The sequence below is a fragment of the Seriola lalandi genome, unplaced genomic scaffold, assembly GCF_002814215.2.
Source record: "Seriola lalandi dorsalis isolate HSWRI2012SDOR001 ecotype SW California unplaced genomic scaffold, Sedor1 jcf7180002054583, whole genome shotgun sequence".
NCBI lineage: Eukaryota > Metazoa > Chordata > Actinopteri > Carangiformes > Carangidae > Seriola > Seriola lalandi.
Window position 1 is genome coordinate 301,682 of NW_019525136.1, and position 13,317 is coordinate 314,998.

General features: G+C 44.4%; 2 protein-coding genes across 3 annotated transcripts in view; both read right to left on the minus strand.

Moving 5' to 3' along the window:
- The window catches only part of dyrk1b (dual-specificity tyrosine-(Y)-phosphorylation regulated kinase 1B), a 50,607-nt gene extending 48,681 nt beyond the window's left edge, over positions 1-1,926 (minus strand). For both annotated transcript variants that reach the window (XM_023418582.2, XM_087177197.1), the window contains exon 1: positions 1,213-1,926. The gene's annotated coding sequence lies outside the window, so the exon portion shown is untranslated. The remainder of the gene's footprint in view (positions 1-1,212) is intronic.
- Positions 1,927-2,470: 544 nt separating this feature from the next.
- Positions 2,471-11,335, minus strand: fbl (fibrillarin rRNA 2'-O-methyltransferase). Its single transcript, XM_023418675.2, has 9 exons — positions 11,196-11,335; positions 8,266-8,394; positions 7,953-8,114; positions 7,668-7,762; positions 7,358-7,528; positions 6,959-7,091; positions 6,756-6,868; positions 6,359-6,504; positions 2,471-3,664 (listed from the first exon to the last, which is right to left on the minus strand). Exons 1-9 carry the CDS (start codon positions 11,203-11,205, stop codon positions 3,640-3,642), a joined length of 984 nt encoding a protein of 327 aa, XP_023274443.1. The 5' UTR covers positions 11,206-11,335; the 3' UTR covers positions 2,471-3,639.
- Between the last annotated feature and the right edge of the window lie 1,982 nt (positions 11,336-13,317).

Here is a 13,317-nt window from a genome sequence, read left to right on the forward strand (position 1 = left end):
ACTCAGTTGCGTGCAGCACAAGAAAAACAGCAACACAACTTCATCGAGGTGGGTGGGGAGGGGGCACAGCATCTATGACAAACCTCTGTATTTAAATCGGCAACAATTTCAGACCACAACATCTTCAGTTGAGCAATGACAGAAAGAGGACCAGAGCCCCAAACACACACACACACACACACACACACACACACACACACACACACACACACACACACACACACACAGGGAGGAGATGTCAAGTCATGATTCCTCCAGCTGTGCATCAGCTCTGGTCTCCTCATATCCCTGTTCCCTGCCCAGAAGCAGTGATCTCCCGGTAACTGAGAGCCTGTGTCCCTCTACTCCAGGGCAGGGTAGGGGCTGGGGCTGATGCGGTAGCTAAGCTAGTGGCTAGCGTTAGCTGCCATAGCAGATGAAACGCTGCAGATCTACAGAGGACAGTCGGGGGTTGCTGGCTGCTGTGACACCCAAAGTCATCGCCATCCACACGCCACACCAGCAGTGTGCAGCCGCCTATACTAGAGGATATCAACCCGTCTCCATCATGCAGCCACACAACCATTCATCTACCCTCTCTCCCTCCGTTTTGCTCCGCCGGCACCCTCTCTCTGTCTATTGGTGTCGTGCGTTAACTTAAGGCAGGTCGCGATGCCGCTGCTACTGAAACTTGCCTAGATACACGCACACTGATCGCATCAATCATTAGCCTATTTAAGACCAACCCAGCCCTTGGTCAACCCGCCAGATGGTTAGCCGTTAGAAACGACTCAGTCACAAGGTAAACTAGAAGGGCAGGGGGCTGATAACCACAGACTTGGAGGACATTGCATGCTACTAAAAAGGGGTAACGTGTAGTCCATCACCATAATGCACGCCTCAGCTACTGTAGACACGCCAGCCAAGCCTTAATTGTTCAGCATGATCCATTGTCCAACACCGACGTTAACCCACCTGTTTAATCGAAGCCTGCCTCCTGCCCCATTAGCCATCTGAGCGGCAGAGGAATGGGGACACGAGGCCGGGTGACAGGGGCGAATAACGTTGGGAAGGGGTAACATTATGCTACCCAGCACTGTTACCTCTCATTGACTGTCAAACCTCTAGCACACACACACATACACACACACACACACATTAGAGACAAGATCCAAACAGCCGAAAATTCATACATGAATCAAAAAAAGACAACACCGACCGGTTATGTCTTACCTCAGGCGGTGTGTCGAACCAAGTTCCGCGTAGCAGCCATGTTCGGAACCCCTATCTCCCTCTGTCCGCACGAACCGAGCCCCCTCCCCCGGGTCAGTCGTCCTTCTTCCACAGCAGAAATCCAAATATAATAGTGCAGAATTGTGCAGCCGATAAAAATCCCGGTGAGATTAGTTTCCAGCAAAATTGCGTTATTCTCCGGAGCTCAGAGAGCGGGCTGTCGATGGGAACTGATCGCCGGCGCAGCACAGCTAGCCGTGCCTAAGGGGAGGTGGGCAGCTCGCCGCCTCAACCACGGACACCTCAAACTCAGTCTCTTTCTGTTCAGCAAACTTAATTCACTTGTTCCAGACTGATTCTCAGATACATAAGAGAGCACCTTACACATACGGCGTGGGCCAAATGACTTTGCAAGCCCTTCAGCTTTTTAAATTAATATAAAGGCGAGAAGCTAACATTAGCCAGCTAGCTTTTAGCTAGCATGCTAGCTGTCTAATAAAACTCTGCCATTGGAATTTGGAGGAAGACAGTCCGCACACTGCAGGCTGCTTGGCGGGCAACGGCCAGCCGATGGGCCGATGGACAATACAAGCAGCCGCTATGAAGAAACTACACGTATTTTAGCACACACCGCTACAGCTAGCTCTATGCCGGCCAGCCCCTCCGTGATGTTAATATCGGTCAAAGGAGAGAGGGGCTGCATTGAGAGCGCACTCCCGACACCAGGCAAGTACGGCCCAGCGCGCTCCAGAGAAATTTCCCACAAAATGGCTGCCAAAACAAATCCACCGCGGACAGTCATACGAGTAACTTACAAAAGTTAGTCGTTAAATTAAGAGCAGGTTTTTCATGTAGTAAAATGACCACCCGACTGCAGACCGGGGGCTTTAGTGTAGAGACTTCGATTAGAAAAGAGGCGGTTTGGTGAGAACAGGGAGTTTACACTGAGGGAACCTGACTGCTCTCCTCCGCATAGATTTAACAACCACTACAGCCTGTTACCCTCAAAGCGGAGGACGGTAGCTCCTGATGTAGGTCTGAGTCTGGATTTACTAGTATAACACGTGAGGACATGATTTGTTATCTGTACTGGTCCTGGTCCTGAACTGGACCACCACCCTGGACTGACCCATCAACTGTGTCAGTCCCAGGCGTAACAGAAGGACATGTAGTGCTTTAAAAAAAAAAAAAAAACGTTTGTCAGGTGTTTACAATGTGAGTGGGAGTTTACTGTTATATTGGTAAATATACAAGGTGATTTAATCAAAAACAATCAAAACATTTTATTAAAACAAAGTTACTGATCATGTCAATAAAAAAGGTTTCAAGCATAATTTGTTGTAAAATATCTACAACTGTTCTGCTTCATACTCATCCACACAAACGTTAAACTGGTATCAAATTACAAGTCAGAGTGAAAAAGTCACTTTCTATATTTGTCTGTACACAAGCACACAGACACACACACGAACAGGGTCAGTTTACCTCCTCACCACTACACAGACCTGGATTAATGGTGGATATTGTGACAACCTGAAGCTCTTCACACGAGGACACACAACATATTAAGAAAAAGTATATTTTACTGTACATAAGTTCAGACATAACTCGTACACTAAAAATATTACCCATCTGGGTATATGATGTGTGGATACTTGAGATGTGCTTCTGGAATCAGTCAGGAGCAGGAGACCAGAAACACATTAAACAAAACAAAAAAACCCAGAAAGACATTCAGTAAGAAAACAAGCAGGAGCACAGAGAAGTGAAAAGGTGATGAAATAAAACAACCACAAAAATCCTCACTGGAGTCATGTAGTTATTCAAATGTGTGTAATTACACAGACGTCTTTCAGGTTAACTGTTATGACAGTTGAAATATTCCTCAGTAGAAAGTGAGTAGTTCACAGGGCAGAGGCTGGTGAATTTATAAAAAAAAAAAAAAAAAAAAAAAGATCAAGACTACTCTTCAAGGCTGAGAACACACTACACGACAAGACTGGATGTTAACACTCGACCACAGTTGTGTAACAACACACAGGAATCGACCTGATAACGTGAACTGAGGCCAGTCCACCCAGCATCTGAGGTGAACCTCTACATTTTATAAAACTTATATATACTATAATAACCTGCTTCAATCTGGCAAACTCAGATGAAACCTGTGGCTCAAATGGCCCAGTGTCATGTAATGTGCTCCAACCTTACTGGTAATGGACAGACCCTCCAGCAGGTGGGTGGTCAAAGGACTCAAAAAAGAAAGAGGAAACCCAGCCCAGCTCTGCCCTGAGTGCTCGTCATGCTTTCACACTGCAGAAGTCTACAAACAGGCAGGTGGAGGAGGAGGAGGGCAACAGACAATAGATGGTACGTAAAATAGGTGGTGGTTGAGAACAGGAATCCGTTCCCTCTGCTTCCTGCCACACCTCACTTCTTCTGTTTAGGTGGAGGTCTGAGGAGAGAGAGGAGAGAGTCCGTTAACACAGGACATGAAAACGAGCAGGGACTATATACGTAGAGCTGAGCGCAGCAGTTTGGGAGGGTCTGGATGTATGTGCCAACCTGTCACCATAACTCAACTCTGGGAACATTAGTAGGGACGTGAAACTGCTACACCTCACGGTCCCAATCCTGGAGCAGCACCACCGTCACCTGGACCCATCTGTTTACTTAGTTCACCATATTAATGTGTTTTAGTCCCACACAGGTCTGACACTGTAGACCTGGGTTTACATGGCCCCACCCTTTTAGACTCCCTACAGATACTGTAGAACTACTGACTACTATAGGAGATACTTTAAGGCTGGACACAAACTCCAACGATCCACAGACTTATTCAGAAGAGAAAACAAAGGTGAATCATAAAACTGACCAAACCTTCGGGTGTAAAACATCCACTCAGGACTAAATTATCTAGATCAACTTTTGGTTTGCTCATGTGTTGAGATCCTGTTGCTGGGGCAACTACAACATGGTCAGAACTGATTGAAACTATACCCCAACTATGAAAATATGACCCGAGTTGTAATGAAGCTAAATGATGATGTTGAGCTTCAGTTACGGTCTGACCTTGTATCCAGACGTGTGTATATATTTGAATTGTGAACATCAATTTGTAAATAACAGAAGTACAGTGAGTAGTAAGTTGTTATCTTGAGCCAACTGTGAATGTAGACCAATATTAAAATCCTGTAAGAGGCATTCAACAACTGACTCTCCTGCACTCATTCATTTACATGTCTCAGGCATTTACATGTCACGTGATTGGATGAGATACGACCAGGTAAACCTGACAGCCCAGGTTGTCTGTCCTCTAATCACACTTCGCTGCCATACTATTCATCACAATTAGCTGTTCCAGTTTAACTTATGTGTCATATATGGTGACAATTTTACTTCTGTAACAGTCCAGCAGATGGAGCCGTTTAACCCGGCTGATGCAGGTGCCGACGGTGCCGCCATATTCAGCTCCAGCTGTGATTCATGCTCTGATCAACCACAGAAACCATGAAGCTTCAGGAACTCCCTGTAATACAACCCTGTTTGTGTTTGACAGCAACAACCAGCTAAGTGAGACTTGTGACAGAATTCAATGCAGTAGTTAAGTCTAAGCTCTAACACTGACTCTGTTCAGATGAATTAACATTTCAAATTTAAAAACAGAAATATTAGTAACAACTTCAGGAACAGAACAGAATGGTGATCTAGACTCATCTGGACTGAGGACAAAACTTCTACAGCTGCCAAAGGATAAAGAGGGTTTAGCTCTTCCTGTTTGTGAAGATCATTAATTCTGAGATTATTATTTATAATAAGAGCCCAAAGAGGCCTTTAAGTGAATGGTGTACATCTCAACATAAAGCAATGGGAAAAGGAGCATCACTGAGTAAAGTGATTGTTCATCCCTCACTGTCAGATAACTGTAAACTGAGTGTCATTACTTCACACTGACATGGAACAAAATAATTCAATCTGAAGAAGGAAGCTGAAGTCTGAACAGGTTGTAAATGACCCAGGATTTAAGAACAGCTTCCAAATCAGACACTGACAAAATATTTTTTAAATCTGATGATAGAAAATGAGCCCCTTCAAATATTTATGACAGCATAAGCGTGAATCTTATAAAAAGGTAATTTCAAAATTAAACTCGAGCCTTCAGCATCTTCAGAGACAAATTTCAATGTTGAAACAAACTGTTTAAATCAGACCGGCTGTCGGAGTTGTGCCTCCGTGGCTTCACTTTGGACTAAAGTTCATCATCCTGAAAACTGTCTTCTGAATCAAAAGTTTTAGTTTCTGATTGGAGCAGCTGATTAGAGGAAGAAGGATAAACAGATATTATTGGAGTCTGTCAAAAATAACTGGAGACAGAAAAACCTGGAGCTGACGAACAGATCAACTAATGTTCAATATTTATGTGACAGCAGAATTATTCTCAGTCTGAGAATCCAGAGGGAAACATTAGATGGGATCTGTTTGTTGATGTGTTTCATCTTTCAGAACAGCATCAGAAATACACCTGTCTCCCTGTTGTTTATGTATCTAGTTTAACTTATTAACTAATTATCTATTTTCCCTCATGTCGAAAAGCTCCACAGGTTCATGTGGTGTTAGTCATAGCTGATGTTCATTTATGTTCAGTCTCTTTTAAAGTAAATAAAAAAAAGACAATTACAAAAAAGAAAGTAATTTTTTGGCATAAATATGTACACACACTATAAAACCATTAAGGAAAAGTGCCATTGTGTGTGGATGTTCACAACCCACAGAAAAATAGGAGGATGATGCACAAAGGTCTTGAGCTGGATTTGAACTGGCGACCTTCCAGTCACAGAGGCTGAGACTAAACATTGACTGAGTTCTACATACAGTCAGGACACTAAGGAGTCAGGAGTCTTCAATTGCCTGTAAATCTGAATGTGAACTGAGGGTCCCCACTTCCTGTGGAGATCGATTCTTTTATTTCCTGCGACCAACTGACCAATCAGAACTTCTCATCGACTAACTTATCAGGGGGCGGCTCTAGCTGACTTGGTTTTGTTATCTGAGCAGCTGGTGAGAGTCTGACACATGGGGCGTATGTTCTGTGCTATATTGTTTTATAACAGAAAGTGTATTGGAGCTGGTCAGTCTGACGCTGGTGTACCTGTATATGCCCACCACCACGGCGTGGTCTCTCTCATAGGGCTCCAGTGTGAGCTGCTCCTGTGGCTTCATGTTCTCAGCGCTCATCTTCTTCACCTCAGCGGCAAACACCGCCTCAGGAGCTGCCGTCGAGTCTATACAGTTCGCCTGGAGAAGAAAACACAGACTGGGCATCAGCAGCCGTACGTGTTGAGTCGTACTGAGTGTCTGTCCACTAAGAGCTCAGTCTCATGGTCAAACAGCATCTAAAACAATTGGTGTACCTTCAGCTAAATGCCTGACTGATTCTATAAACACGTCACTGTAACAGAACCAGTTCACCGACATGACACCGGAGCGTGTACTTCGTGTGTTACAGTCTGCAGAGCTCCAGTATGTTGAGGGGCTCGTCAGCGTACCTTGATGGAGATGACAAAGTGTCCTCCGTTCTTCAGGAAGTTGTGAGCGTTCAAAGCGACAATCCTCGTCTGGTCAGGCTGAGCCACATCAGCAAAGATTACGTCCACCATGCCTGCAGAGACACAGAGGTTCAGAAGATGCAGTAACACCACCAGACTGATGGATGAGGACTCCTCCAGCCTCTGTGGTCAGGTCTACCTACCAACCAGCATGCGGTACTTGTGCGGGTGCCGCGCGTCTTCGATGATGGGAATGATGTTGGTGCGTTTCTTTGCCACGTTGAGAAGGTCACGACCTGATCGATGGGAGAACTCCACAGCATAGACCAGGCCATCCTTTAACACAACAGACACACACTTCAATGTAAAATCGTTATCGAAAGGGATCCATTAGGGCTCAGCGATTAACCTAATTTTATTTTTGATTACGATTTTGGTTTCCAACGATTATGATCGATTACACGAGTCGACAGGACAGCGTCCAGATATCACAACCATGTTTTCAGGACAATCTGAGCTTTAATCATTTTAAATTAAAAAGTTGTCCAATGTGTAAAGTTCTTAAACAAATCAGATCGTTTTACTGAGTGTGTGGTACTCACTGGTCCAACGATGTCAGAGACATGGGACACTGTGGTTCCAGAGGCAGCTCCCAGGTACATGACCTTTGCTCCGGGCTTGATGTGGATCTGGTCTACTCCTCCTAAGATGGCGGCTGCCAGCTTAGAGCGGAACGGGTTCCACGCTCTGTACTCAATCTTAGTCTCTCCTTCCTGACAGACAGGGAGTCAGAGCACAGTGAGTCTGACTGTGACACCAGAGATCACAGCTGCTTTCAATGCAGCACAGCAGAGGTTAGCAAGTATGAATGTGCTGCCTTCACTGACCACTGTGCTGCTGTGAACATCTCACCTCCACACTGATCCTCTTCTCCCCGTACACAGAATCTCCCACCACCATGTTCTTGGTCACCAGGGCGTCCTCCTTCCCTCTGCAGATGAACACACCTATGGATGGATGGACACAATAGTACCATTATTGTACCTAGTCTGTCTACAGGTGAATATGAACAGAAACAAAAGCACAGAAGATAGAATGAAGCAAGCTGAACATCTAACGTCTCACCCAGGCTCCAGGATTTAGTGACTACATCCCGACTAATAACCCAGAACAACAGGAAACAGGACTTATAAATACCTTCATGTCTGTGTGGCTCAACCAAGACCTTTCTCCCTGCTCCAAAGCCTCCTCTGCCACCGGCACCGCCCCTCCCTCCTCTGCCCCCTCTCCCTCTCGGGGTGCCTCTTCCACCCCCTCTGCCCCGAAATCCTCCACCATCCGGGGACCTGAATCCTCCACCTGAAAAACAGACACGTTTTAGAGCTCCTCTGGTAAAACCGGTGTTTAACATGTTAACTGATGCAAATTAAACACATACACACACAATACAGATTACATGTTCACTACGCTCGATACTGCAATCATCATCCTCCTCTTCCTCCAGCCTCACCTCTTCCTCCTCTGAATCCCCCTCGTCCTCCTCGGTCTCCAAACCCTCCTCGGTCTCCAAACCCTCCTCTACCTCCACCGAATCCTCCCCGTCCTCCTCTTCCTCCTCGATCCCCACGAGGACTGAACCCTGAAAAACGAACAGCAGAGACACTTCAGTGGGATTCAGACACGTGCATGAGGAGGCTGTGGAGTATAAACGGGGCCTTCACATGTTGCTGGAGCTACAAAACTCTGTGGGACGATCACACGTGAAGATTAGAGGAAGTGTGACTGGTCTGATTGGACTTCTTGAGTCAGTAATCTCTCTGATAATGCAGCCAACTCTCCCAAAAACATCTTGCTCTTCCTCTTTTCTTTGATCGACTCTCCTTATCATCAAGCTAAATTATTGCTCTCCATACTCCTGGCTGTTTTTGATGGATATTTCGTGTTTTTATTCAGCGATTGCTTCGGCTCATCTGCAGTTGTGGAAATTCTGACGTTGAGGTAAATGGGAACCGTGTCAGTGAACAAAAATATACATTGTGATGCTGTATGAACACACACATATATAAATATATATGTTCCAATCTGGACAGGAACATGGACTGAGGATGTGCATACAGTTGTGTTTCTGTTGGTGTGGTGGCACAACAACCAGCAGAAAAGGTGCTCCTCTGGCTGATGGTATTCTGGTGTCCTGTACAGACCCACAGTGTAGGAGGGTGATTTAATTCAGGCAGCGCAAAGTGAGTTGTTGGTACTTTGGTTGAAATTGGGTCTTAGGGTTTGAGCTGAGAATAGACGTCTCAGAACCACATCTATTTCTGGACCAATGTCACTTCACTGACAGTCTGCTGCTTTTACAACAAGAGTAGACTTCGTACTTGAAGCAAATGTGCACCAATGACACAATGCTTAACATGTTAATAAACTATTTAATAGAATAACTCTCCAGCTGGTGGGTGTGTTTAAATCAGCATTAAAAAAATAACATTCATGTGGTTTAAAGGAGGAGCGTCAGTAAATGAGTCTGCACTGATCTATAAATGCATCTGGGTGATTCTGACAGTATCTGTTGTCCACAGCTGATTTCTACTGTTTGAACAGTTTCTCCTCCAGTTCTTTAAATCCCTGCAGCACCTGAAGGCAGCAGGACATATGTTGATGAATCTGCAGCCTCTGATTGGACGAGTGCTGCTCCACAGTGCGGTGACATCAGGTGGGGCCTTCCACTGTGTTTACCTTAAACAAATTCTGTGGTACAGAATAACTACACACATCAGGCTGCTCCATCACTCTTATGGATAACTCTTTATGTGGAAACGTCAGATCGCCTTGATGTCACTGGCGCCTTTTAAGTCAAGTTGTTGTTTCATATTTTATTCTTGAAATGCAAATGCTGTTGTGCCACATTTTACAGTGGATGTGACCATGATACAGAAGAGTTACAAATGAAAAGTGTCAGATAAACACCATTGTACATACTAAATGAAGACCCACCTGCCTCTCACTGCCCCTGTGTTCACAGCGTCCTGCTCTGCACCAACATAACTTCTGGAGAAGCTGTTTCTCCATTGATCAACTCATGCTGTCATTTCTTCACATACAGGGAAGAGGATGAGGTTCGCGTCACATGGATCCTCTCAACTGTGCAGAGTGGATTATTTCTGACTCTTTTGAGAGATGTATTGTTTGTATCCACTTTCAGTAAAATCTGTTTTCTATTTCCTTCTTTACTTGGCACACTGCTTCCTTTCTAGGTGCTCTAGCACCACCTACTGTCGACAGGGTGGACGACACGACACAAACCAAAATGGATCTGCTGATAAAAACACTTCTCCACAGCGCTGCTGCTGGTGGTGAGAAAAAATGCCTCAAGTGTACGTGTGACACAGAAGAAGAGCCAGCAGAAAGGGAGGCATCATGGGAAACAGCACAGCAGTGTATATTTAAAACAAAAACTTTCTTTTAGCTATCAGAAGACAACATGGCGTCATTACTGATAGAGAGTATATTGTGGAATAAAACGAACAGACATGTGTCGATGATACAAACGTATATAGTAAAATAACAGCTAACATTAACACTGTGCAGGACAGCCACAGCATGGACACAGTCCCGGGTGGTCCCATAGAAAGGCTTAGAGGGGCAGCTGCTCTTTATCCGAGGTGGGACGAATACCAGGCCTAAAAAACTTAAGTCCTCATCCTCCAAACCTTTACTTCTGTAACATCTAAGTCTGAGAATACATGAGATGAGCATGAACCTCACCCAGCCTTTTTCTCTTTTTTTTTTCAACCACGACTCGGTGTAATAAGTACCCACAAACATTTGGGTCCTTTTATAGTGTACTCAGTCTTACTTTTGTACGAAAACCAGCTCTCTGGACGCGGACCTGGGTCCGGTAAACACGGCTACAGTTGGCTCTGGTCCGAGCTAGCATTAGCATGAGCTGCTGGTAACTTTGCTGATCGTGCCTCGTGGCACAAAGTGAATACGTCCGGCTTCAAACATTTGTGTCCCTTTAAACACTGCACCGACACAAACATTAATTTAAACGGAATATTGAGATCTGGATCAGTCGTACAGACCAGTCCTGACTGTGCAGCTGAACGAGGCTCAACACGTGTGCACAGCGTGTCGATGGTGAGCCGTTATTTATCTGGTCTGCCTGCTCCCACCGTGAAACCACTAACCTGACGCTATCCTGGCGTTAACTCTGTATTTTATCTCACATGTCACAGATATAACCAGAGAAAGTTCACACACTCGGCGGCGGTTTTCCTCCCGGAGAACACGGTTCGTAGTGAGGTTACCGGAGCGTCATGGCGGAGTAGGCCGAACACAACCTCTTACTTCACTCTGACGGAGGACTGTCTCACCGAATTACCGTCCAACATCACACAAAAACACCATCACGGTGAGGTGCTAAAGACTCTACTGTACCTGGCTTCATGTTTTCAGGTGTAAGGCGTTGAACCGGCGCTGTCAACGGGACTCTTCTCGTTCCTGGACCGGGACCCGATCTGAACACACGGACTGTGATCACACGTGCGACTCGTGCTCTTCTTCGTCTACAGCAGCGTCCCGCGTCACCAACAGGCTCCACAGCGACACCCGCTGGTCGGAGTGGGGACAGGTGTTATACACAAAGCCAACAACACACCAGTCTCTATCAGATCCAGAAAGTTGTTTTACTTTCAGCATAAACTAAGTACAATGTCCTGAACTGATCCGAACCAGACTTAGTGGAGGGATGGGCGAGGGGCCAGAGAAGAACCCATTAAATGTTGGTGCATATCATATCTGGTCAATGTGGCGGAACTCTATTGAGTGATATTAGAGTTATTACTATCACTATACATCTCTATGTGGAACCAGCACTGTGCTCTGTTTTCTGTCCTCCTATAATACACATGTTGATGTCTTTGAACTTAGCCCCTCCCCATGAGAGCTGGTTTGCTGTGGGCATCACACTAGAAATCATCCAATAATGTTTCAACAACAAATTAACTTTTCTAAAAGTAAGAAAATGTACAACAAAGGTCAAGTCCATTCCAGTCATCTGTTATGAAGTTGCTAGGATTTTATAATAAAAATATGGGAAGAGGGGAAGTTACCAAGAAGTTGGAAAGAGCCATCAAATCCAATAAGCTACAGGCCCATATCACTGACATCACACATCAGAAAGACAATGGAGAAAATGATTACAGGAAGATTGACATATTATGTGGAGAGGAGAGGAATTTTATCACCCCATCAGAGCGGATTCAGGAAAGGTAGAGGTGCATGGATCCTGTCGTATGTTTGGAAACGGAGGTTCGGAGAGCACAAGTTAACAAAGAATTAGTAATGGGTTTTTTTTATGTAGAAAAGGCATATGACATCATGTTGAAGGAGGGGTTTATGATCAAATTAAATATGATAAGAATTACAGGTAAAACTTTTATTTGAATAAAAGATTTCTTATTTGATAGATTTATTCAAGTTAGAATTGGGTCAGCCTTAGTTATGTAGTAGACAATGGTACTCCTCAGGGCAGTGTCATTAGTCCAATACTATTTTCCATTATGATAAATGATGTGTTTTCTTAAGTTCAGGATTATATTGGACGGTCACTGTTTGCTGGTGATGGAGCTTTGTGGAAAAGGGTGAAAAATAATAATCACATTAGATGAAAAATACAAGAAGGAGTCAGCACATTTGAAAAATGGTCATATTCATGGGGATCAAGTTCTCAGTAGAAAAAAAACAAAACAGTAATGTTCACTAGAAAGAGACGTGCTGATACACAGTTAAAGATGTATGGGCAAAGGATAGAACAAGTGGTGTGGTTTGACGCATATTTAACATGTAATGAACATATTCATAAAATAAACATCAAGGGTAAAAAGATATTAAATGTGATGAGATGTTTAAAAGGAACAGATTGGGGAGCAAGCAGATCTGCAATTAAGAATATTTATGCAGCGCTGATTAGATCAGTGTTAGACTATGTGTGTATCACTTATGGTTCAGCAGCGAAAACATCTCAAAGAAGTTGGAGGTGGTGCAAGGTCAAGCTCTGAGACTTTGTTAGTGTGCTTTCAAAACGACTCCCGTGTCCTCTCTGCAGGTTGAGACGGTGAAATGCCACTGCATTTCAGATGCTAACAGTTAATGAACTACTGGGCAAATCTTCAAGGACACTCAGAAGATTGAGATCCAGTGGTAAAGGTACTTCTCCCATGTTCAGAGAAAGGAAGGGCCGAGCCAGAGTGTTCTGCATGGTGTAGCGAGAAAATTGCTAGAAATATGACAAAAATAAATCCCTGCGTTTCCGTTTCCAGTTAGACGACCCTGGCTGTTTCCCTCAGTGTCACTTGATTTCTATATACTGGAAAAAATGTAGGTACATAAAGGTGTTGGAAATATCGTAGTCTTGGTTGAAGACTGATTACAAACATTATATCAGTCATGTGTTCCAATATAAACGATGGAGTTAAGGACCCTAATACAGGAAGCACAGGTTTTGCTTTTTCTATACCAGTCTTTCAGGTTTCTGTTAAAAGAGCGTCAGATCATTTGT

Excerpts from the sequence above, each read along its gene's own strand:
- fbl (XM_023418675.2), bottom strand. Across the intron at positions 6,869-6,958 it reads CAAGTACCGCATGCTGGTTG|GCATGGTGGACGTAATCTTT; the intron begins GTAGGTAGACCT and ends GTGTCTCTGCAG. Across the intron at positions 3,665-6,358 it reads GTGGTGGTGGGCATATACAG|ACCTCCACCTAAACAGAAGA; the intron begins GTACACCAGCGT and ends CTCTCTCCTCAG.